At 39.8% G+C, this 23,612-nt stretch overlaps 2 protein-coding genes across 6 annotated transcripts in view; both read right to left on the bottom strand.

Moving 5' to 3' along the window:
* Nucleotides 1-16,731, bottom strand: part of dlg1 (MAGUK family member discs large 1) — a 421,217-nt gene extending 404,486 nt beyond the window's left edge. Inside the window, exons 1-2 of one of the 4 annotated variants that reach the window (XM_018032920.2) lie at nt 16,332-16,731; nt 3,020-3,100 (exon numbers count right to left, since the gene is read on the bottom strand). In XM_018032920.2, the coding sequence (XP_017888409.1) occupies nt 3,020-3,100; nt 16,332-16,353 (103 nt within the window). In that variant the 5' untranslated portion in view covers nt 16,354-16,731. The remainder of the gene's footprint in view (nt 1-3,019; nt 3,101-16,331) is intronic. The other 3 variants (XM_018032921.2, XM_018032923.2, XM_018032924.2) reach the window with 3 other exon arrangements.
* An 868-nt stretch (nt 16,732-17,599) lies between these two features.
* Nucleotides 17,600-23,595, bottom strand: Sec24CD (COPII coat complex component secretory 24CD). Of its 2 annotated transcripts, XM_018033010.2 has the most exons (18): nt 23,480-23,595; nt 22,719-22,955; nt 22,527-22,642; nt 22,340-22,448; nt 21,310-22,262; nt 21,125-21,241; nt 20,869-21,048; nt 20,605-20,800; nt 20,420-20,535; nt 19,940-20,350; nt 19,740-19,866; nt 19,505-19,665; nt 19,260-19,439; nt 18,979-19,180; nt 18,715-18,909; nt 18,450-18,641; nt 18,185-18,378; nt 17,968-18,111 (listed from the first exon to the last, which is right to left on the bottom strand). In XM_018033010.2, the coding sequence occupies exons 2-18, from the start codon at nt 22,945-22,947 to the stop codon at nt 17,968-17,970; spliced, it is 3,822 nt and encodes a 1,273-aa protein (XP_017888499.1). In that variant the 5' UTR covers nt 22,948-22,955; nt 23,480-23,595. The 2 variants fall into 2 exon arrangements, with proteins under 2 accessions (XP_017888500.1, XP_017888499.1); XM_018033011.2 differs by lacking the exon at nt 23,480-23,595 and having other exon boundaries at nt 17,600-18,111; nt 22,719-22,947.
* Nucleotides 23,596-23,612: the final 17 nt, after the last annotated feature.

Genomic DNA, 23,612 nt, shown 5'->3' with positions numbered 1-23,612 from the left:
ATTTCTCGTTGAGGACGTCAGGGCTTATAATTTCTGTATAAAAAGCTTTCCGCCAGCGTCAATACTTAATTGGATATTTCCTTCTATACTTTTTAGCACGTAGCTATTTATTATTAGCATTGTTCTTCCGAGGTCTGATTTCTTTTTAATTATAGGAAATGCGTTTTTCTAAGGTACATAAACTTTTGGGATTGACTGTATAACCAATACATCCTTAATCAAATTAATAAATGTAGTTCATATTGAATCGACCTCCGTAAAGAAAGCAACAATTCCTTCTTATTGTCGGATTCAACGTGTTCGCCTAACAATAAGAGAAAGCAGAGAAGCCGACTGGTCTCTCGTTATTTAACGTAATCGCATCGCTTTAGTCACGGCATTCTAATAAACTTGCAAACTTACTCGTGGTACAAGTTCCGCGACTTCGTAGCCACGGGAAACTGCGAATATGTAAGGGGAGTTGATGCTCTTAAATTCGCCTCACCCGGAAGACTCGCCCTGCTACGTTTCCATAGCTTTGTCGCGCTTCCTCGTGCTACTTTCGCACCCTTGCCTTGGCTCGTTTAAAAACACGCTTATCATCATTGACGCTCCGAAACTTTATACCGAATTTCGCACAACTGCACTCAAACTTCTCTAACGCGTTTTATATTTTTAGAATGCGACATGTAAAAATTTAAAATGTACAAGTTTTGTTCAATAAATATGGTTTTTCTCAACAGAACAGAAGATCTGCCAGATAATGCTAAGAGGAAGTGCCGGAATATTGAAACTAATGAAATGTCGATTTAAATCCATAGCACGGAAATTGGCCAAGTTAAAAGGGTACCATTTTCGGCAGAATTATTGGAGCTCGTCCAAATTAACTATTTCATCGTGCCGGTTGGCTCGACTTGTAACATTAAAAACTTTCATACATATACATACACATATAAGCATCGTACGTCTCTCTCTTGCTCGGTAAAAAATATTTCGATAAAAGTTTGTTCTCCAATTTATCGTATCAACGGGGACTATTAATTATCAGAAGATCTGAGAGAATGGCAAGACGAAAATTTCCGGGGGAAAGTAAGCGTACTTTTGTTTACGACATTTATAAGAGCAGAAGGTGATGAATATTCATGGCGACGGAACTCGTACATCAAGGGAACACCAATTGTAGTTCACTACAAGCGTTTCGCGTCTGCACGCGTGTATTTAACTTAACGAGCCGGTGCGCAGTTCGCAATTTCTATGTCTCTAACTCCATTTCCCGCAAATTAAATGCATCAAATCGAAGATACAAAGCGGCAGACTAAATGAAATTTCTGGCTAAAGAGCGATACCGTATATTAGGATCACTTTCTGTGTAATATGAAACTGTGGATCTTAACCTCGGCCTTAATTAAAATTCCCTTTAAATTTACATTAATCAGGAATATCCTTGACTTAATTGAATGCTAGATGAAATATTTTTTAAACGTATTATAAAATGCTCGAGCATCCTAAATCATTGTTCAAACATGAATCCTGTGATAAAGAGTCAGATCGAAGACACGAGAATATGAAGGGTGGTAAAATACGAGCCAAATTCGTTCGATTCTTTGAACGGGGACCTTTGCTGACTTGGCAAATCATCGTTCTATCCAATGACATATCGTTTCACGAAGATTGCGAAACGAGATCCTTGGCACCGATTGTTATCCCGACTACAGAAAGCGGAAACATTACGGAAAGGTGAATTGGAAGCGCTTCGCGTGACATTTTCTAGTTTCCTTTCTACAACCGTATTCTGCCCTATATCCGCGCGTATAGAGGCTAACATTACCGTTACGTTGAAATCAAGGCTATGCATCTTAATTTCTGTGGCTAAGGGACAACACGTATCTGTATTCGAGCGCGATTCCCGAGGAAACAACAAGAACGAACTGTTCCCATTCTTGCCTTTCTCGTTTTTCTGACTTGGAAACGTAGTAAGAAACAAGTTAATTTAACACTAGAAAGACTGAAACTTAGTATATACCTATATTGCCCAAAAGCAGTCAAAATGACTGCATTGTGAAAGAATAATGTGTAAAGAAATTTGTCTAAAATTAATTTTTAATATTTTTTATATTATTTACAGTCATATAACAAGTTATTAGTAAATGTTAACAATAAAAAAAATTTACTTCACTTGGGAAAAAAAATAATTAATGCATTATTATTTGTATATTTGCCCAAAAGCAGTCAAAATGACTTCCTTGGGCAATCTAGTGTTAACCATAGAACAATATGTACACTGCTTATATCATGAAATTAACAATAATAATTATTGTACATAGTATTTTGGCGATTATAAAGATTTTTAATAAAATCAAGAGTATACGTATTAAAAAACATGACGTAAATCGCGAACGCGTTCCTAATTCGTTACGGAGGAAGTTCGAGAACTGCACAACAGGACTGCAGTCAAATTTAATAGCGAGCATTTCTCATACGATGCTATCGTTCCAATCGTGTACCACCAGCGTAAGCACATATGTATGTACAGACGAACAGAAACGCGGACGTGCATCGCTCGTGTACGAAGGAATCTGCACATGTGTGCACCTACTGCAATGGGGGGAGCACAATGCGGCTTGACCGGTTACCAACATTACCAACAAGCTTTTCTTGGGCTCCCTCGTAAAGCTCAGCCAACGGGCAAGGATCGCGATCGCTTCCAAGAATTACTCTGCGCGAATTTTGCTACCTCCAGACTCGACATTTCAAGCATAACTACACCCCCGTTCACGAGTCTTAGTACGCATTGTAAAATCTGATAAAACGTTTGATTATGATGAATAATTAAAGTGAAATATAATATGAATTAATATTCTATTATTCTTCGACAAGAATTTACTTCAGATTTTTTAACAGAGAAATGCGTTCGTGTATAAAGTAACAAATACTATTTATAGACTCGTAATGGCTAATTGTAGTTCTATATAATCGTTAATATCGTGAAGCTTATTTTCGAATACGCGATATATGATTAATGATTTGATGACTTTCCTACCTGCATGTTTTCGTGCAGGACGTGGCGCAAAATCTGTGATGTTTTGGACGTTGTTGCACTCCACAAATTGGTCACACTCACCTGCAATGCAAAACATAAAAAAATCATTATTTTCAAATTTCTCGTATTTCATAATAGCAATTATAAATAAACTATAGATTTATACATGTATTTCTAAGAAAATTATGATGTATAAACATACAGTCAGAAACTGAATGCATATTGCAATAACTAAATGAGAAAAGAGAATTCTCTCTATTTTTCAATTTGATACCATAAATTTTTTATTTTGCTGTTTAATGCAAACAACAAGAAAGAAGTTTTTAAGGAGTTTTCTCTACAGGTAATTTCATAGAATCTGCTACAACATTTCGCACGGTGGATTAGATGCGCTGACGTAACTGTCCCAGTAGTACGAGTCCGGATATGGCGCGGCGCGAAATTTCTCTCCGAACAATTAGCGGTTTTATCACCACACCGTGCAGCGGTATAACGCACGCCTGCTACTACCTAACTTTCTGTATTCTGATTTAGATTAGGAAACTAGCACGAATCCATCAGACCAAAGGTCAAGCGAAATTCGCGGGTTTTAGAATTATGATAAGGAAATGTGGATTAGATCAGAGTTAAAAGATGTCTACAGGAGATTGGAAAGAATAATTAAGATGAAATTTCGCGACAAAGGTTATTAGGAATGCAATATCGACGATACAAAGGAACCGGTGATCCTCTTAATGCGACGGTATAACTTTATCCGTGACCTATTTTCATCGTTTATGAGGCTGTACGAAGTGAACCCATCGAACGCTGGCGTCAAAGGGGAACTACGTTATATCCGGGCGAGAGGTAATGAGATCTCTACTGCCTTCACCGATTGGTCCAGGACGACTGAGGAAGCCGGGAGAGATATCACCAAGAAACCTTTCACGTTTTATCTTTGATTGCGTTCGTTCTCGTTTTTCTTTCCGACTTATGTAAACTCAAAATTGAAATCAATTTTCGACCCCATCTAACGAGTCGAAGTTTTTAAAAAGAACGCGTTACGTTTTGCAATTTTATAATGGACAAGAAAATTAATCACGTGGAGTAGAATCTATATTCCTGAACCATGTCGAATTTCTTCAGGGATTATACACCAGAAATTCACCTCTGACGTACTTCGATGGCGGAGAACAGAGTAGTTAGGTCTGGTCTTACAATTTCCTCGCGAATGGTACATGAAACTGAAGTGTGAACATTGACAACGAACTGCCGGTTGTAAAGAGGATTACATCCATTCTTTCACGATGATCATCACTCAGTGGACGGGACCATTCTATCCTCAGCACTCGTTCATTTCTGCGCATGAAATGCCTCCAATTGCATATTTTCTAAATTTTCTATAAATGCATAAAACGCGCAGTCTAAAAATAAATATTGTCTACGTAAAATAACAGAAATGCCTTCTACTAAAAATTGGTTTGCCGCTGCGAGCTCACGTAAGACACTGGTGGCATATCGAATGAAAAGCGCCTAAAGGCGAAGCTTCCCCGTGGAGGTTACTCTCGTGAATTCGGAAATTATTCCGACCTTCGCTATTCCCCGGCATTTGCTCAGGGATCACGTACAAAAACGTACAGGGAATTCGCCCCATCGAAAATGGTAGGAAACTTCAGATCTCGAAATTTGTTCGCTACCAAATGAGTGTCTTCTAACTCGTCTTTCTAAAACTGACCTGCGAAAGCAGTGATAACCGTGAAACACCGCGGGGTGGTGGCATCACAGAAGTAGGAGATAGTACGTCCTTTTGCATAAAATAATCAGGAAAGTGGAGCAGTTCAACAATTAAACGTTTGCGATCCATGAACCCAGGAGAACGGGCAACGGAACAAAACGGAGGCCTAAAAAAGAACGTTTCCGCGAACGCATCCGTGCGCCATTGGAAAGAAATATTTTCATACCCAGCCCGTTAACCCCGGGGGCGGTATTAAAACCGGCGATGCGAAGACGTGAAACAGGGATAGCTCAGTGAGACAAGGGAGGAGAAACCTTTGCCGGCTTTGACGACAAAAATTCACCGCTGTGTGGGTGGTAGAGAAAAGACGAGTAACATTCGCCGCCGGCAAAATCAACTCGAAAATGATGCTCCCGAGCGAAGAAGAAAATCGTTCGGTAGCTATGTTGTACCTAATTAGACGTTGCCTATTATAAAGAGATCACCTGGCTTGAAAAATATACTAAGGGACGAGCACAAAGTGGAACGCCTGTTGCGAGGAAAATTAAGGGACGTAAGAGATTATTTTTAGGAAAGTTAATTTTATAAGTTTGAGTTGTACAAAACCTAGCGAGAATTTGCACAATGAAAACAGTGCGTTCCAATGAGAAGGTTCGTTCTATATGCAAAACTGTATCTACTTACTATTATTGCAAAGATCATCACTTAGCGCGTACGGAACTCAAAGAACAAGGTGCGGCAAGATAACAGCGGAACCATCGTTGCTGAAAATAGTTCCATTACCCTAACCGGGGCAACGTTAACCTCTACTGACTAGGAGTAAGGGAATGGTAGGTAAATCTCTATTCTGCTGAAGCAACGAGATGAGACGAAGCGTGCAGCCACATTTACGAGGATGAAAGATAAATGCATCCAGAAAGAGTCGCGAAGTTTAAAAGTGCCGCTTTTTACGCGGAAATGTATTTACGTTGGGGCCAGAGGTGAGGAAATCGAAAAAAGTGAGCGAGACGTGGCTGGGTCATCGGAGATCAAAGGAGAAGGACGAGAAGAGGGAGCGAAGGTACGAGAGGTACAAGAAGCAGATCGATGCGGTGGCCCGCGAAAAAGCGTTCGTCGCTCGGTTAGTAGCGAACGAAAAATAGAGAATCGTCAGTCTGTACACCCGGTCGAAACCTTTTGCCCTCCATTCTAGCCCTTCGCCCGTCTCTGTTCTTAGACGGTAACCACAAGTGCCTAGCTGCCGGCATTACTTCATTATCCGGCGAATGAGGGGCTGCCTACGGCTGCAAAGTGAATCGCATCTCTCTAATTAAATTTTTGTTGTGCCGGCGAACGAGCTTCGTGACTCGCTCGTTTACACCGTGCCCGGCTTGCCAACAAACAGATGTAACTTCCGACTGCATGGCCATTCTATTCAACACCTACTCTCAGTGCTCAGAGCAAAATTAGTTCCCGGAGAAACGATAGAAAACAAAAATCAAACGTTGAACGAGCATTCAATTTTCAAGCAAGACCATTCCCTTGGTATAGTTAAATTCCCGTTCATAGATAATTATGCTGCCTTGGCGTCAGACGGTGAAACAGACAAAGACACTTTTGAACTACTGAAACCGATTTGGAATACGCGGAATTATGCATGTGTGTTCCGACGAATTATGAGGTGAAGACTGCATTGAATGATGGCCGGTCGTTCTTGCGTGCTAAAAATTCGCGACTCTCAGTTATCATTCTGCAAACAAGAGTCTCTGTCATGTTTTTGAAAGCTTCCCAGTATTAATATTTTGATAACCCAAATTCTTGAAATATTTTAAGCCCCAAAAAACCGACAATTGTTGGGAACATTTTGGGGAAGCAGTTTGGCCGATAGTACAAGATGGAAAAAATTAAAGTCGATGTACCTTGGAATTGTCGAGGTGCTAGAGACGCGTTAAGCGCGCCTACGATGAACATCGTAAATCGTACAAAAATATAGGGCAATAAACTACGTCGCTCTTGGACCAAGTAAACCCGGTGGAAGCTATTCTTGTTGCACTTGTACCTTGAATGAGCATATAACGAAAATACTTCGGGCGGCTAGACGTACGATTAGAATGTAACCGTTTGCAAAAGACACATTTGTATTGAAATGTCATGAGAGATAATGTTGCATGCTTTATTTAAGCTCTTCAAATTTTAATTATGACAATTTCAGTTCAAAGCGGTGTCCCACAGGGTAACAATTGCTTTCAAAAATTTAACTCAAGAATCATCGTTTGCCAATTTTATACGCGCCTGTTAATCATTTCAAACGATGTTCTTAGACGTGATTTAAAGAGCAAGAACCTCGGTACTCATAACCTTTGATCATGCAATCTACAACGCTGAATGAATTCGTACATATACTTATGTAAATTAATTTCGAGACAAAAGACTTGAAAGCTTGAGAATTAAAAGGTCGAGAGATTGCACTTGTACAAAGTGAAATGACACTCCAAAGCAAGAGACGAATTGTCTCACTAATTTTCTGGTTCGGTGCTTGTCCGTGACACAATAATCGTCGGATCGGGTGCGAATCACCGCCGGCCAACAGGGAAGACAGTGACGAATGGAGGTTAAAAGAGGTAGACGAGAGAAACAGGCCACACAACGAGGAGCACCTTGCCACTCGAGTTTATTTTTGAACACCCTGAGGACGACGTCACACGTTGACCAGAATAGCGGGCATCTACGTCACGTCTGGGTAACCCCGAGCGAATTTCGGCGACGGGCATGCAGAAGAAGCGGGAGAGAGGCTGACGAACGAGGAAGCGAAAACTTTCTAACGGCCTCGTGGAAATAACGCGACAAAGAATGGGAAGGTGGGCAGAAAGCAGTGAATAAGAAGAATCCGAGGCGTCAGCTGTGAGGGGACACCGAGAACTCGCGATGAACAGTCGAGTCGTGAACAATTCAGAACGGACTCTCGGTTATTGCCAATCTATTCGTCAAACAGTGTCTGGGATTTTCAGTTATGTTAATGGGACGAGCTAGACCTGTCTCAAACTTTTATCAATGCCAATTTATTCGTTGAACTCCGCCTGGAATCCGAGATCGCGATGGTCAATCCGCCAGGTGTACCCGAGAGGTTTGTCATGCCAATTTTTATCGGTTTAAATCGCACGGTCTGGGATTTTTCCCGATTCCGCTGAGCAACTTTTCCCAGGACTTTTCTCGATGCCAACTCGAGGACTGAATTATAGTTAAAATTTGGAACGCTCTGCCAATCACATGCTTGGAATCTTAACCACGTATAACATTCACTACACTAAATGATAAAATTATGAAAAAATTAACTTTAACGACTATATAAACAAGGAATGAAATTAGGAATCGAATCCGGAAATTATGAATCTCAAATCTCTGAACGTGATTCAAGTAGGATTTTAATAGCCTCACACCAAGACCATAATTATGATTTCGGGTTATTTAATTCGACCTTTTGCGACGCGGAGATGATCTAATTTGAGTTTTTTATCTCATGGTGATTCAGTAAAAATCACTCGACCCGGAATGGTCTAGTTTGATTTCTTTGACCTCGCAGTGATTCGAATCTAGGTTTGCGACCTCGCAGTAACGACATTTTTCCCTATAAAGACAGTGCGGCTGGAATAACTAGATTTTATACATTGTAGTTTCGTTTGGTTCATGTTTCCAGTTATTGACCATTTTTATCGTACGTCTATTAATTTTGTATTTTTTTAGTGACAATAAAAGTTAGTAAAATATTCAAACTTTAATACGAAACGAAATGTTATTCATATATTTTAAGATACTAAAGTATTCACTATGAAAGAATCACTAAAGCAAGAAGCTAGATCCGCAATACGCATTCCACCGATTCGGTTATGTGCTAATTAATTAGCTGATTCGGTGCTCGGGGCTACACCTCGAATCTGTAACAAATTCCAGAGCTTCTGACACGCCGTTACTCTAAATCGTATAAATCACGGTTGAGCACAGAAACGACGATAGAAATCGCATAACTTGCATTACTGCTTAACCCCGAGAAACGCAATTGCGCATAACTGAAATGCCCGTAAAACCTTCCAACAGAAATAATCAATATCTACTTTCCCGCTGCAGAATATTATTGCGCGTACACGCTAACAAATATTTGCAACGAAATTGTTATAAACGGTGTTATGGAATAAAAAAATCGTAGAGAAACAATGAAGCTGCGTTACCTGCGGACTCGTTTAACGTGGGACACGTCACGCTTTTCGACACGAGTCTACGTTGCATCAAATTCATAATGGTCCACAGAATAGAAATGATTGGCACCCACATATTGAATTATAAAGTCACTGTCAACTATTAATTCTTGTTCGAAACGTCAGACGTGCTCGGATCTCGAATGAGCTCGTTAAAAAGTTGAAAAAGGAGTGTGCAGTAGAAAAGAAGTCAAGAGATTATCGACCGTAGTAGACAGTAAAAGTGGAGTCAACGAGACATGTCTGAAAAAAATCTCGACGAGAAACATCTCACGTGTCGTCATACGAAGAGTAATCTTATCGACGTACTAATGCAATGATGTCATACATAACTCGAAACGTTTGCTACATTCATCAAATGCTTTTACGCAGCCCCTTAATATTTTTTACCCCATTCCATTCTACTTCATTTATTTAAACGATCAATAACAGGATCTAAGCTTTTGTGGAAAAGTATGTTTTTCTCATGAACGACCGGCTCGAATTACTTTGTACCCCGCGCGATTACAATCGATGGTTCGAACACAAATCCTGCAATGTCGCTTGCAAAAGATCATTCGGTAATTCCCGCGATTAACCGCCCCGACTGGGATATATATTTCCAATTTCAGAGTCTACAATGGCGCGCATTGGCGGAACGCCAACACGCTTCCTATTTATTTGTATTGTCACGCCTCTACACGTGGTCAGGTTCGATGACACGTGACACGCGAAATTGTTCGCGAACGGACCGCGATTTTCGGGACTGCGTCGATTATATCGTCGAACACGTCGATACGGTAATTCGGCCGAGAGACGGTTTACCTTCCGTCGAAGGAACACGAGAAATTCGCAACCACCGAGTCATGAACTCAATACTTTCGCGAAAAAAAATGAGTACCGGATGAAACGTTCGACAGCCGCACCTGCGACGTGCGTGGGCACGATTCGAGAATCGACTGCTCGAACCTACCCTAAATTTAGCATTCTTGCCGTCGCCCCACATTAGAAGAATCGTATCTATACGCGTCTTCGACTGTGTAGGCGTAAATGTTCACGATAGCCGTGTGTGAAATTTGTTACACTGTGCGTAGCATATATCTACTGTGTGTGAACGACCCCCGTCGTCTGTCCCACATGTAGACATTTATAGACGCGTATGCCTGTTTTAGTATTCTATGTACATCTTCTTCGATCATCTAAACACCTGCTAATAAAAGCTAACAATTTCTTATTACTGAGAAGCCACTGAAAAACGAAGGATGAGAAATTATGTTAGAAGGACGAAAACCAGAGGAGGTTTCATGGAATTTTTGAGTCGATTCAAATATATGTATAAATATGGATATGAGAATTAATATTTGCAGTTGCGTAATTGCATACGCGTATCCATCTTTCCGTATTATACACATATTCGCTGGTTTTCACAACCGGACTGTGGCAAAATATTAAACGTTCGCAATTAAACACGATATTATTATTAGCATACTTATAAAACTTTTTCTAATTACATTCTTGTAAAAGAACATTTCGATAGCACCTATATTTTATATTTACTTCCTACCTTCGTATTCAAAGGTAGTACAAAGTCCAAGATGAACACATAACACCGTGCGAGCCAGACTTGATCTACCGATACTAATTGGCAACGACCACCGTTCATTAATGCCAAGAATATCACCTGACAACGTAAATTAATAATTATAACGCGAGAAGCTAATAACACTTCTGGTATTTACGGCGTCGCTTTAACGCCGTATCATAAAATGGTATAAATTGCAATGTTTCGTCAATACGAGAAACAAAACTGACGATACATAATAATTTGAATACATGAATGCAACAGACTGCGCTAAGGCATCTCGTTAATTATTGAAACCCGGTGTTGTGAGCGTAGCCAGATTTGCATACACATTCTCCAGAACACAATTAGATTTATGTCCAAACCATGGCACGTGTAATATCTACAACATGAATAATTCTATCAACTTCCCGAGGTTCTACCTTGATATTAATTGAGAATAATCACCGTGAAGGCCCCTTTTCACCCAGAAATGCGTTAACCATTAGTATTCACAAAAATGATATTGTCACAGGCACAATATAATTGTTTCATTCACCCATATATTGTATAGTATCGTATTATGTCTAAAGAAGACTCATCAAAATTCACAGGCACAATATAATTGTTTCATTCATCCATATATTGTATAGTATCGTATTATGTCTAAAGAAGACTCATCAAAATTCACCAGCGAATAATGAATTTTATCTTAATTTAATTTCAAATCTGACTTTGCTATATGTATACGAATTTTATACATTTATAGAAAATCATATGTAACAGTGAAATTCATATTAATATCTTTAGAAGGTAAAACAAATTGAATTCAATTAAGAACGTTTTATTTTACATAAAAATCTGCAGTTCACTAATTACCTTCAGAACGGCAACAAGCGCGAGTACTTATAAACCCATAAATTACAGTACTTGGCCTGCTTTATCACTGTGCTTTATATTCATGAATATACGATATAGTCCCGTCCTACAAATTTTCGGCCATTTATCACCCGCGTAAAGGAGCATCACCGAATTCCTCGCCTCTATTGTATAAAGAGACGTTCTTACCGGGTCGTCGAGAAGCGTACAGCTTCAACAGAACACATTTGACCCGAAAACGATATAAGCGCGCGTCAGTGTGTAGCCGGATGATGCTAACATAGCAAGTGCTGACTTGTGTCCGGTTTTATGTTAATTAATAAGATACGTTCGAAGACAGAAATGGTATAAATGATGTGTTACCGCAATACGATGAAACCGAGCATGTGTGCATGTACCTACATATTCGGTTCGTTCGTGATGTACGATAATAAAACGAAATCCGAGTAGCCAAAGCAGAAAGAGCTGTGCAAATCGGCATGCAATTAAATTACAAAACTTGGTCGTGATTTCACGTGTAACTCCCTTGTATCTTGGCGGATACTTATCGGGGAAGTCGTTTACATCATTACAAGTTTACGCCTGGGAACTTCTTAAGAAACGAATCGCGGGAATCGACATTGGTGTTCAGGTATTGAATAATTTAACTAGCTCACTGAATCGATTCCAATATAGAAGTACGGAAGCAGATTAAGTTCGAATTTAATTCATGACACTGCTAAGTTCCCCTTTAATACTGTAATCCGGTCGATCGGCGCTATAAATAAATTCTACCATGTAAAATACAGCTGCACCGTATGTGCAGAATTTATTCTTCATATAGAAAAACAGTCGGAACTACAGACAAAAACAGAATTCTAAAGGACGAAGGATAGAATAGAACAGGCGGCGATTCATAAAATTGTGAGAGATACGCATGGCTCCGTTCGAACTAACATTAACGATCTCGGTTAACCCTGGGCCAGCGGCAGAAACCAATACTGTGAAATATCTGTGAACTCTACATCAACCGGAAACCACCACGAATTGTTTCACCGGAACTTCCCCAGACAATGTGCAGGCACAGCTGCGAAAGGGGAGGGCGGGCTCTGTCCCAAAACCTGCCAGGATCCAATTTAACATTCTACACTGTGCCCTCACCTTCCGGCATATTTTAATCCTGAGCACTGTCTGCACTGACTCGATTCATTATCGACGATCCAACGGCCCTAACGCGATTGTCCGACCTCTTCTACTCTCATCGATTGCAACGCGCCCCTGTTATCTTTTCTGCCGTACAAGATCGTATCTCTGGTCTATCGATTCGAAGTTCACCGAGTCTGGCTCGGAGAATCGACCAAACAAATTGGAGTAAAAAGAAACCGAGCAACTTTCTGGAAAACATTTAAATAATTGAAGACGCTTAACACGTTGGACGCCGGCTACCGGTGAGCCACGGGAGTAAAACTATCATTAAATAATAATCAAGCGCACGGAGTAAGACTCCAATTTCCAGTCAGCAAACTGAATTTTTAATCTCAACCGAATAAACTTCCCACAATTCGTTCTCGCTCTCTGTTTATGAAAATTTTTTAATTAGAATCAGTTAAGGAAGTAAATTTCAACAAAATGCAATATGCCATTTGAAATGTCATTCGAGTGAACTGAAGTGCACAGGTAAATGGTCTCACATGGTAAAGAGAGATAGCGCAACCCTGCGGGAAGAGTAACTAAGTATGTACATAAGCCCACGGCCCACTTCCTATTCATTGCTCTCATTATCAGTCACGCTCTGCTCTCCCCTTTCGTCCTATATCGTCTACGTTCCGCATATATCACGGCGTACATGTACTTGCACACCGTGTAGCTTCGTACGAATTTACAGAGTAAAAATTGCGGCAAAGCGGCACCCATAAATGAGCCACGTGTTCGGGCGGGCGGGCGGCGGCCGCTCGCGAAAAGCTACGAGGAAATAAATTAAAAATATGCACGCGGCGCCGGTAAACGTGGAAACGTTAAAAAATGGAACCTCGGGATCGTGTATTAACGCATGGACGGTTTTATCTCGCGTAGGAGTGTATCGTTATTTTTAAAGTTGCTCCCGTTCGATCCGTAATATGCATTACACATATTACAACGATATCCTATCAAAGGATTACAGCCGCGAAGATGATAAACTAATTGACAGCGAATTATACGGAATATAAATAAGCATTTGCATCAAACAATAGGGGAAACACTGAATAAAATATTTTCTTTGAAACGTGAACGTGCACATTCATATGTATTTGGTTTCGCATTATGCGATTGCATGAGATACAGAGCGAGCATAATATATATTGAAACGCGTCGTAGAATGTATTTCCAGTGCTGAAGCGAACCCTTTCCCCGTTCATTTGAATTTTATGCAAGGAGTGGACACTTAAAATATTTTCAAAGATCATTGACATACGTGCTATAGGGAAATGCGAATAAAATCATTATTCTAGATACGTGAGATGATTCATAACTAATTCCCTGTTCAATGCAATTAACAATTCTTCAAATTACGATATTTTTTGGCAATGATAATTAAGAATGAATCCGGAGTCCTAATCGGCGTCCCTTTGACCCTTTTCCCGGGTTTCGAGCACGTTCACCAACAAAGAGTCGCGCCGCGGCGTTGAAAGCGTGGCATCGCGGATAGAAAACTGTGGCCGGAGGAATATAAAATGTACATACATTGGCATGCATAAAAGCTTCGCGGCCTGCCGGGGTAAGCGAATCACCGACCCATAAACCATCCTTGACTCTCTCCTTCTCGACTTTGCCTACGAAGCGCCTGCACCGCAGAAATTGAAAACTATCGGCTTCGTTGGCTGGCACTCGGCACGCTGGTATCGTCTTGCGCAACCGGACTGAGAGGAGACACGAAAATTCTTTTTCCACGGCCCGCAAAGTCGGTCAAACGAGAAATCACGCCGAATGCGAAAGAAATCGTCGCGACGATTTTTAAGTAACGTCAAAAGGGAGATAATTAGGGACGAATTTAATTGCAGCCATTGAACGGACCGTGCCGCCCGGAATGTTTTTTATAACGTGGTCCCCATGTAATTAAGACGTTTGTGCAAGACATTTACTTCGCGAGTAGCAAACCGGGTCGCGGATACATGTATCGGATACACGGGATTATGAAAATTCCATGGCCCGTTGTACGCGATTACACCGTGATGGATAAAAATGATAATGATACTAATTTCAAAGGCGCATTGTGAGAACGCTCGACTATTGGGCCATTCGGATGAAATGTAGGTACGAGATGCTGAAACGTGCGAAAGACCTGAGCATTCGAAAGGTCGACGACGTGAACGCCTTTTGAATACTTAAATTCGGGTGATACCGGAACGTATAGATACTCTCCAGTCATCGATTTTCTAGCTATTATTCTCTTGGTTATAGAACCGAACTTCGAATTTTCATGTTACGTGTTTTTAAGTAAAAGCAACAATTATTTGTTTACTCGAAAGGCAAACAACTGCGCTATTTCAATTCAAAAAGTGTATGGAAAACTATGAGAACGATGCGATCTGTAAATGTTTCCATCGATAAGACAAATTCGTTTCATAGATAGGACGTGTTTCTGAAATTCTTTCTATCGATCGATGCATAGAACAGAGAGGTGCCGTGTGTGTGACACATACTGCAGGAGAGTATATTCCTCATTTTCATCGCATTTCAACAAAAGAACGAGCATTCAGAATTGCGATAAGAATTCTTCCAACCATGAAATTTGCTCTGCGTTTGTTAACACGAAAACATGTTCATTGCTTCATTCCATGAAAACGTTCACTACGTTGCGTGTTTGCTTCTCTATTGAATATTTTACATGCCACATAAATACCAAGAAGAAGAATGCTTTGAGTTAGTACAGGTCATTATACGTGGTTAAAGCATACAAGCAAGAGACTCGAGCCTGTTATCATGAATAGTTCATAAAAGCAAAAGCAGCTTTAATGAAGTGAAAACAAATCGGATAATCGTAAAGAAAGTACAGATTAAAAAGGAGGAATCAGAAGAAATGTCCCATGGCCGTGAATACCTGCCGCGTCGCATAACCGCGGCAAAAGTACCCCGGCAGAGCTGAAATTATTGCGTTTTCTTGGACCAAATCCAAACACCGACAACTAACAGCCGTGTGATTATTGCAACACATTCTATAGTGGCCTACATCGATTCGACGAAAATCACGCGCCTGGGCCATCGATCCTTCTAATACTTTTAATAATTCCCCCATTTTGCAATCGCGGTAAAACTCATAATACGATCGCATGACGAGTGTAGAAATTAGAGTACAACAATCAGGGTAGTTGTGCGAAACAGCGAACGACGAGATAAAATTAAGTGAACCACGAGGTTGATCGACTTTAATAATGACCTAGTCCGCCTATACGTGGCGTCGTTTGTAAAACAAATACGGAAAGAGTACCACGGACCCAGGCAGCATTGCACGTGGTCTAAACTCCAACAAGTATTCGCAATCATTTCCATCCCTTTGATAATTATACGCGATTATGCGAAAAGTAATATCACGTTTTCCTCAAACACGCGACCTCTCTCGATCATGTATGCAATTCAAGGTCGAGCGTTGTGCGCAACTCGCACACAGTCGGGCTAGAAAAACTAACAATAACAACGGAGGCAGCGTAGCAGCAACTGCGTCCTTAAAACGTTCCCATCGTAATTTATGCCGCATTTTATCTCGTCTCGTTAAAATCATCGCGAGCGAAACTCAATAGGTTTGATAAAAGGGGTAAAGTAGAGAAAGAGATAGAGAACATAGTGATTAAAGAGGCATGCAACTGACAGCCAGATGACAGCTGACCGAATAACCCGAGTACGTATTCGCCCCTCCCACTGGACGATTTTGGATTTCACCCTGAATCGACGGATCGACAGGGGTGTCTTTTGTTTCAATATAATAGGAGAGCTTACCACCTTGCTTACGGACTGGCATCTTGATTCTGTCGACGAGTAAATCCTGGCGCACTGTCGGAGCGAAACACCGCAAACGAGGAGGGGTGGCGACCACGACGACGACGGCGACGAAGAAACGCGTAAACGGCACCGATTCGCGGAGGGGTGAAGAAACGGGAACAAGTGAGTCGTGTAGCACAAGCACGGCGTGTCACTTAGGTACTCCACGATCGCGCACGGCTCACTATTGTCACGCGAATTGACGACGACCTGTTTCACGGGCGGCGCAGACAGGCATGTACACGGTTCGGCACGTCACTCGCGAGACCTCCCGGTGGCCTGTCGAAACGTGGTAAAACGAAACGAATATAAACACAGACCGCCACCACTCGGCCACAGGCAATATGGCGTCGCGCTGAGCCTAGCAGCCGGAGGACTGACTGACTATGTAATCGAGAGAACGCCACCTCCGATTGGTCGATCGCACCATGCATGACGTCACGTTGTCACACACTTGCCAGTGAAAACAACCCCCTTCGAAACAGACAAACGTGCGTTCAAAACTGAATAAAAGAACTGCATAAAATTATTGAAAGAGATGGCTTCGTCGTAATAATGCAAGAAACATTGATTCTAAATTGATTTGATAAGTATATTGCTTGTTTATTGACGATAGAAGTTATCTCTTTCATTCATATGTTGAATACAGATCGATGGAATATTATTCTCACGTAATTCGTACATCGAGCACAGCCGACGTAACATTGTTTTCTAACAAACAAGATAAGGAATGCTTGCCATGAAATTTTAAAGTAATTATCTCCGCGAAGGGTTGATTAACTCTTACCAGCAGTATATTCAAAATTCCGAGGACTTGTCTTCGTAAACAGTCACCACGTGTCGCGAGCTACTAATGCGCCACGTAGTGGCATCTTGCGTGAAGAATGCATACGGGGCGGGTAAAATAGATATTTTATTTCAAATTATACATTTCACTTGTCACGCGCAAAAATTTGAATATCAGTTTATCGACTAACAATATTTGTATTACACCTTCCATTGATAAGTCATTTATTCCTCAAGAATCACAGATATATTTAAAAGCAGAAATTAAAATATATTAAAATCGATGTTAAGCGTGCTATATTTAGTGTGCATTCAATATAAAACAGATTTGAGTTTATAAAATATAATGTTCTAAAATAACATTGACATATACATAGTTTTTCATTGCGGAAGTATTATTCAATTAACGCAAGATATCATTTTTAATATATAAATTTATAATGATTTAATACATTTTATTATTTAATTTAGCATAATAACATTAATGAGCTAGTTAAAATAAAATATAATAATACAACTTTACGTTCGCAAGTTGTGTATAAATCACTGCACGAGTGTATCCAGATGATTCTTGTTACATGCGTTCCTTCCCACGGAATGATTAGTTCGTTTAGTTTACTTCATAGAGTTCATTGCCCTCCGGATAGGTTTTGTGTTATAAATGTAGGTATGTTAGTTCCATTTCCTTTGAGCTCCGAATCTTGATTTAAGTAATCTAATTGATCCTCAAACATAACGTGACGACAGCTACAAACACGTAGCAAGCTAGGATTTCAACATAAGGTAACTGATTGCTTTAAGATTCATTTTATTGGCTAAGGAGTGTCCTTATTTCTTTGTGCATATGGCAAAGGAAATCAACGTAACTCGGACCCCCGTCGTTTCCTCTATCCTCAATTAAGAAATGACGTAAGACCACTTCAAGTTTTTCGCGTTGCCTCACTACAGTTAACTGGAAGGTTTTAATAGATCGTCAGTTCTGTAGGAAATCTTTAACGCAATTCATACTTTTGTAATTTACTTACCCTCATACAACGATGCCTTTCCATACGTACGCGGCTAATGATATCGTTAATTCGTTTATTTAGTGGAGTATCTAATACTGGCAGTGCGGTGTTATCTGTGTTAACTTGAACTACTGATGGGACTCCGAACACTGCCTGTACCCATTGTGGAGAAAGTGCCAGGCCTAGCCACAGGAACATGTGGATACTGTTTTCTGAGGAACGAAATTAATTGTCAATATAATTTAGAGAATTACATAGTTTACAATAAAATAGTATTTCGTACCGAGTAAGTACGCGCCGTCATCCGTGAATTTATCAATAGAACAACGCAACATTTGTGGTACCTCTGTATCTTGCGGGTCAACGTCATGCAAAGGGAGTAATCTTGGATAGACATATACAACTGATATTGAAATTGGCATAGTCGCAACTGCTTGCATAACGAAAGACCTATCATCAATAGTCATATCAGCACCTGCAAACAAAAACTTGCGATGGTACTTTTTATCTTAATGTTCGTAGTAAACACGGAAAAAACATTACTGTACCTCCACATAATGCGTCACTTTTCAGTAACGAGTTAATGTAAAGTGGGAGCAATTTCATACATTCTGGTAATATTAATTGACCAGCATTAGAGGGAGAAGCACAGTGTTTTCGATATGCAGCCAGCATGTTCGCACATCTCGAGATTAAACTCTCCTTTACAGTTTTTGGAGTTGATTCAATTAGTTTGAAGACACCTGAGAGGAAAATCAATATTAGTTAATTGATATAAAAATTCTTAATGGTATAATATTGCTTCAGCTTACCTAGTTTAGAGAAGTAATTTATGATCGCGTCTAAATCACATGCCCGGTATAACTCAGCCATTTGAGATGAAGTTTTTAAACTAAGATTAATAATACGCAATCTCCTGATTCCACTGCAAGAAGTGTACAATAATGCTGCTTGAATATATACACCTTCATCTTCCGTCAATTTATCATCGTGTTTGACTTCCACGGCAACGGCCTAAAATGCCAAACGCACAAATCAATTGTCATATTTAAATGCATATAAATAGTAACTTAAATACATGATAAAACTTTACCTTATTACAATCTATACTAGCTAATTCCATATCTGTTGTATTTGACATAAAGAAGTGTCCAAAGAAATCAGTTGCCCGAACACCAGTAGACGTACGCACACGCATTATTGCGTCAAAGGCAATTGGTCTACTAATATTATTAATTACATCCGCAATTAAACGATCACCATCAATGTCAGCCTGAAAGAATAAATCACTAGTAGCATCTTTTATTCTTCCTATTCAGCTATTATTACGACCATTACCTGGAAATAAGTGTACTTGTAAACTTCTCCTCCGGTCAATCTAGCAACTTGTCCTATCGTCGCTATGTCCACGTACGAATTATTGAAAACAAATAAATCAACGGAGCATCCTGCGCCTACACATTCCTGACCCAAATTATTGTAAACGTTATTTTGTGGAGCTGAAAGCGAAAATTCATTTCGTATTACAAATGATTAAAAAGCAGTTATTTATGAATAATATCGAAATAAATACCTAATACAGTTTTCTCTTTTTCTGTCCCGAGAACTTTTCGATCGTCACGATTTTTCAATTTCCCCGGGGCATCGGCAATGGGCAGAGATGAATGGAAAACCATTAATTTCCCAGCGCAATCCGACGCCTTAAATGTCGTTCAGCACGTTAACAATCGAATGTAATGATAATTTTGTTATTTTATATTACATTGTAAATACCTTCAATGCTTCTAATCCAGCTTGTATGGCCGGTGCAAGAATCGTTTCTGTTTCGCAAGTCTCTGCAAACATTGCCGGTATCTGTGTCATCAAACCATCGATAACAGACTCGCTCTCTTCAACGTCACACAAAAATCCATCGAGAAGTGGCATAAAAACATCTTGTATATCTCCGACAACCATCATTTGTGGTTGAGCAAGGCAAGAATTGATGTTGTAAAAGTGCACCGTATTATTGTACGTTATAAATCCTACTTTCATGTTTGATTTCGATTGACCGGAGTCAACAGGTAAATGCCGCAAGATTGACTTCATTTGCGTACACAGTAGATTAACTAAACCAGACTTGACTGTGTTGTATGATACGTCGATCACGAACACAATAGCTGGTGGTTTTGGAAAAGTATTGTTCTGAAAGAAACATTCCAAAATGAAACGATTGCAAGATATAAATCATAACATTTTCAATGCATGTCATACTCTGCAATAATCTTTAGTAGCAACATATTCGTAAGTTCCCAACATTAATTCCGGTCTCTCATAGCGATCCATGCGCTGGCCAGTATGATCCAAATGTTGAAAATATTCGGCTGGAACTAAATTAAAATTCCATAAAGAATTAACAGTAATAAAGAAATAAATACTATAAAAATATATACACTTACCTTCCGTGGTCGCTTTACAAAACATGCACTGGAATCTTCTGCCTGCATCGATAAATTGCATAAATGGACTCATGTACGCTTTGCATCGCACGCAGCGAACGGGACCGATTTCACCCATATCTACAATAGGTGGTTCGTATTCTCCTTCTGCCATACGAGCCATTGGACTTAATATTAGACCAAATGGAACATTCGTCTAAAAGCAGAAATTATTATAAGTACAGTATTAAAGTAACAGATTCATTTACAAAACAGTCAACATACTTGTTTTATAATATCTGCTGTGGTAGGAACAGTGTACATAGTAGATCTGATATATCTAGGAGATGCATTTCCTTGATCTTGTGTTACAAATTTAGTTGTGACTAACGGTGGAACCAATCCCTTTTGATTTGTTATGAATACACCACTTCTGACGCGTTGATCATCCTGCATCACTTGAATCTTTAGGGACAATCATAGAAAGGAATTAGTTAAGAAACTTAAATAATATACGGAATTCTTTGGTAAAATTTCTTACTGGACTCGGCATTTGTTCAGGATCCAAGCGTCTAGCTTGCTGGGATTGCATATCCGGCTGGTGTCCACCTGTTACGCCTGGCGCCGGATATGAACCTCTCTGAGCATTATACATATCCTAAAATAAGAAGATACTTGTAATCGGGCAGCACATTTGGTATGTCTACGTTCTGAAAACAAGCTTACGTTGTTGTAGCCTTGATATCCTGCATGCTGATAGCTCGGCATTGTACCAGCTGGATTTCGACTCACTCCTAAAGGACTACGCATGTTCTGCCCTTGCATGGGTGGTCCAGATGCATATGGTCTTTGACCAGATGGTGGTAAATTTGTACCAGAGTTCATCTGTCCTACCGTCTGACTAGGCAGGGGAGGCATTTGTGAACCAGGCATGTTTTGTTGTCCTAATAAAGGTGGCCTGTTAAAACCCTGCTGATTCGTTAACAGAGGCGGAGGAGCTCCTTGTTGACCTGGCATCGGTGGATGTATGCTTTGTTGATTCATTACTGGAGGACCAGACAAATTAGTCACATTCGGTGGTTCTGGATAAGAATGGCTGAGTTTTTGTTGTCCTTGCGATGTGGGATAATATTGTCCTGATAAAGGTGGTCCAGGCAGGGGTGGACCAGACAAATTTTGTTGAGTCGGCAATGGTGGTCCAGACCAATTCTGTTTTGATGTTTGAAGCGGTGGTCCAGTGAAGTTCGGTTGCCCATGTACTCCTTGCATAAGCGTATTATTATGAGTCTGTTGGTTTGGCAATGAAGATTCAGGTAAATTTTGTTGACCTGGTGTCATTCTGGGATCAAGAACATTCCGTGAACCAGGTAACGGTGCAGCTATGGATCTCTGTTCTGTCGGTGGTCTGGGAAAGTTAGACTGAGCAGATGAGTCAGCAGCATTCGCTTGGCCAACTTCAGGTTGACTCGGGAAAGACATCCCTGCGTTGAACATTTGTTCTGATGGTAAATTTTGGCCAGGATAATATTGGTTAGAAGTAGTTCCTGTAGAATGCCCTGAGAATGGAAGACCAGCAGCCTGTGATATAGTCGGCTTCGGTGCTAACTTTTGCTCTTGCACATTTGGTCCAAGAATAGGCGGTCCAGATTTCCCACCAGGATCAGTTTGCCCAGTAGAACCTATCATAATAACATCAGTTTAGCTCGTTTTTAATTACATTGGTTACAGTAATCCTTATTTAAACTTTCACGCTTACCAGTCCCTACTGCAGGTATTTCTGACAAATTGTTAAAATCATTTACATTTGAAGAAGCAGATACCGTCGGACTACTCTTTCCCGGTAAGGGTGGCGGAGGAAAGTTTTGCTATATCACAAAATGAAAATTAAAGAGCAATACATTCAATACTCTGTAAACATAGGCGACAATATTTTATATAATTACCGTAGACGGTGGTCTTTCAGCCAAAGACATACTTGTCATTTGATTAACTAAATTATTTTGACTTGTTGGAGGTGGCGGCATATGTGGATTATTTGTTGATTCATATTGAGTATTTCCTGTAAAATCATATTATTACAAGAGAATTTTAAGTAAGCACTTTGAGAAAAAGAATCCAAGTAATTTATATATTACCTTGAGTTTGTATATTATTTACATAGTAAGGTGCTTGAGGCTGATGTAAATTAGGAAGGGGAGGTCCTGGTACAGGCTTCTGAGAAGCATGAGTTTGTGAATTCATTGGAGGTCCTTTCAACATATTCGGTGGAACGTTAGAATTTACTTCCCCATATTGACTTGAACTTGGAGGTCCAGGGAAATAACTATGCTGCTGCTGTTGTTGCTGTATATATTGTGGATTCATTTTTTATCCTAATTAAAAAGAAGAATTCATTTTATAGGATAGGTTTTCTTCTATACCTTCTATTTCTTTGAAATAATTACATTGTTTCTTAAAGCTAAGATTATAGAAAAATCTATTAAATTCTTCTAATAGTATTCATATTTATAAAAATATGTATTCAGGGTATTTTTTTATTTGTAATCTCATGCTTAATGTTTCACACATTCTTCTGTTACAACACACTTATATAAACTCCTAACTAACGTGGTTATTAGACTATTATAAATGAGTAATTTCCAAAATATGTAACATATTGACAGACAGAAGATAACCTATACAAAATTAAATATACAATTACTGTGCATTATACTGGCTGCCTACGTGAAATGTCTGCATTAATCATTTAAGAACCTTTGCTCTGTATAGTAAATTACCATCAAATATTGCTTTAGAATGGTAAAACTGCACATGCCATTTTGTACATAATAATGCTTGGACGGGAAACATCAGGAAGGGAAATAATCGAAATCACTATGAAATTCAAACTACTTACGTTGTGTCATTAAACGTATTTGAACCATAACAAAAGTTAATATTTCCACAAATGTTTACACTAAATGAAGAAAACGTTCGCTGCAATAGTGACTGCTGCCGATGCCACGTAAGGTGGCATTGCGCATGCGCCT

Source organism: Ceratina calcarata, unplaced genomic scaffold (assembly GCF_001652005.2).
Source record: "Ceratina calcarata isolate Rehan_Ccalc_2016 unplaced genomic scaffold, ASM165200v1 scaffold60, whole genome shotgun sequence".
Taxonomy (NCBI): Eukaryota; Metazoa; Arthropoda; class Insecta; order Hymenoptera; family Apidae; genus Ceratina; species Ceratina calcarata.
This window is presented reverse-complemented; position numbering and strand designations above follow the sequence as displayed.

Excerpts from the sequence above, each read along its gene's own strand:
- Sec24CD (XM_018033010.2), bottom strand. The coding sequence starts at position 22,947 with ATGAATCCACAATATATACAGCAACAACAGCAGCAGCATAGTTATTTC. Across the intron at positions 21,242-21,309 it reads GATATCAAGGCTACAACAAC|GATATGTATAATGCTCAGAG; the intron begins GTAAGCTTGTTT and ends TTCTTATTTTAG. Across the intron at positions 19,440-19,504 it reads ACAAGTACACTTATTTCCAG|GCTGACATTGATGGTGATCG; the intron begins GTAATGGTCGTA and ends TTATTCTTTCAG.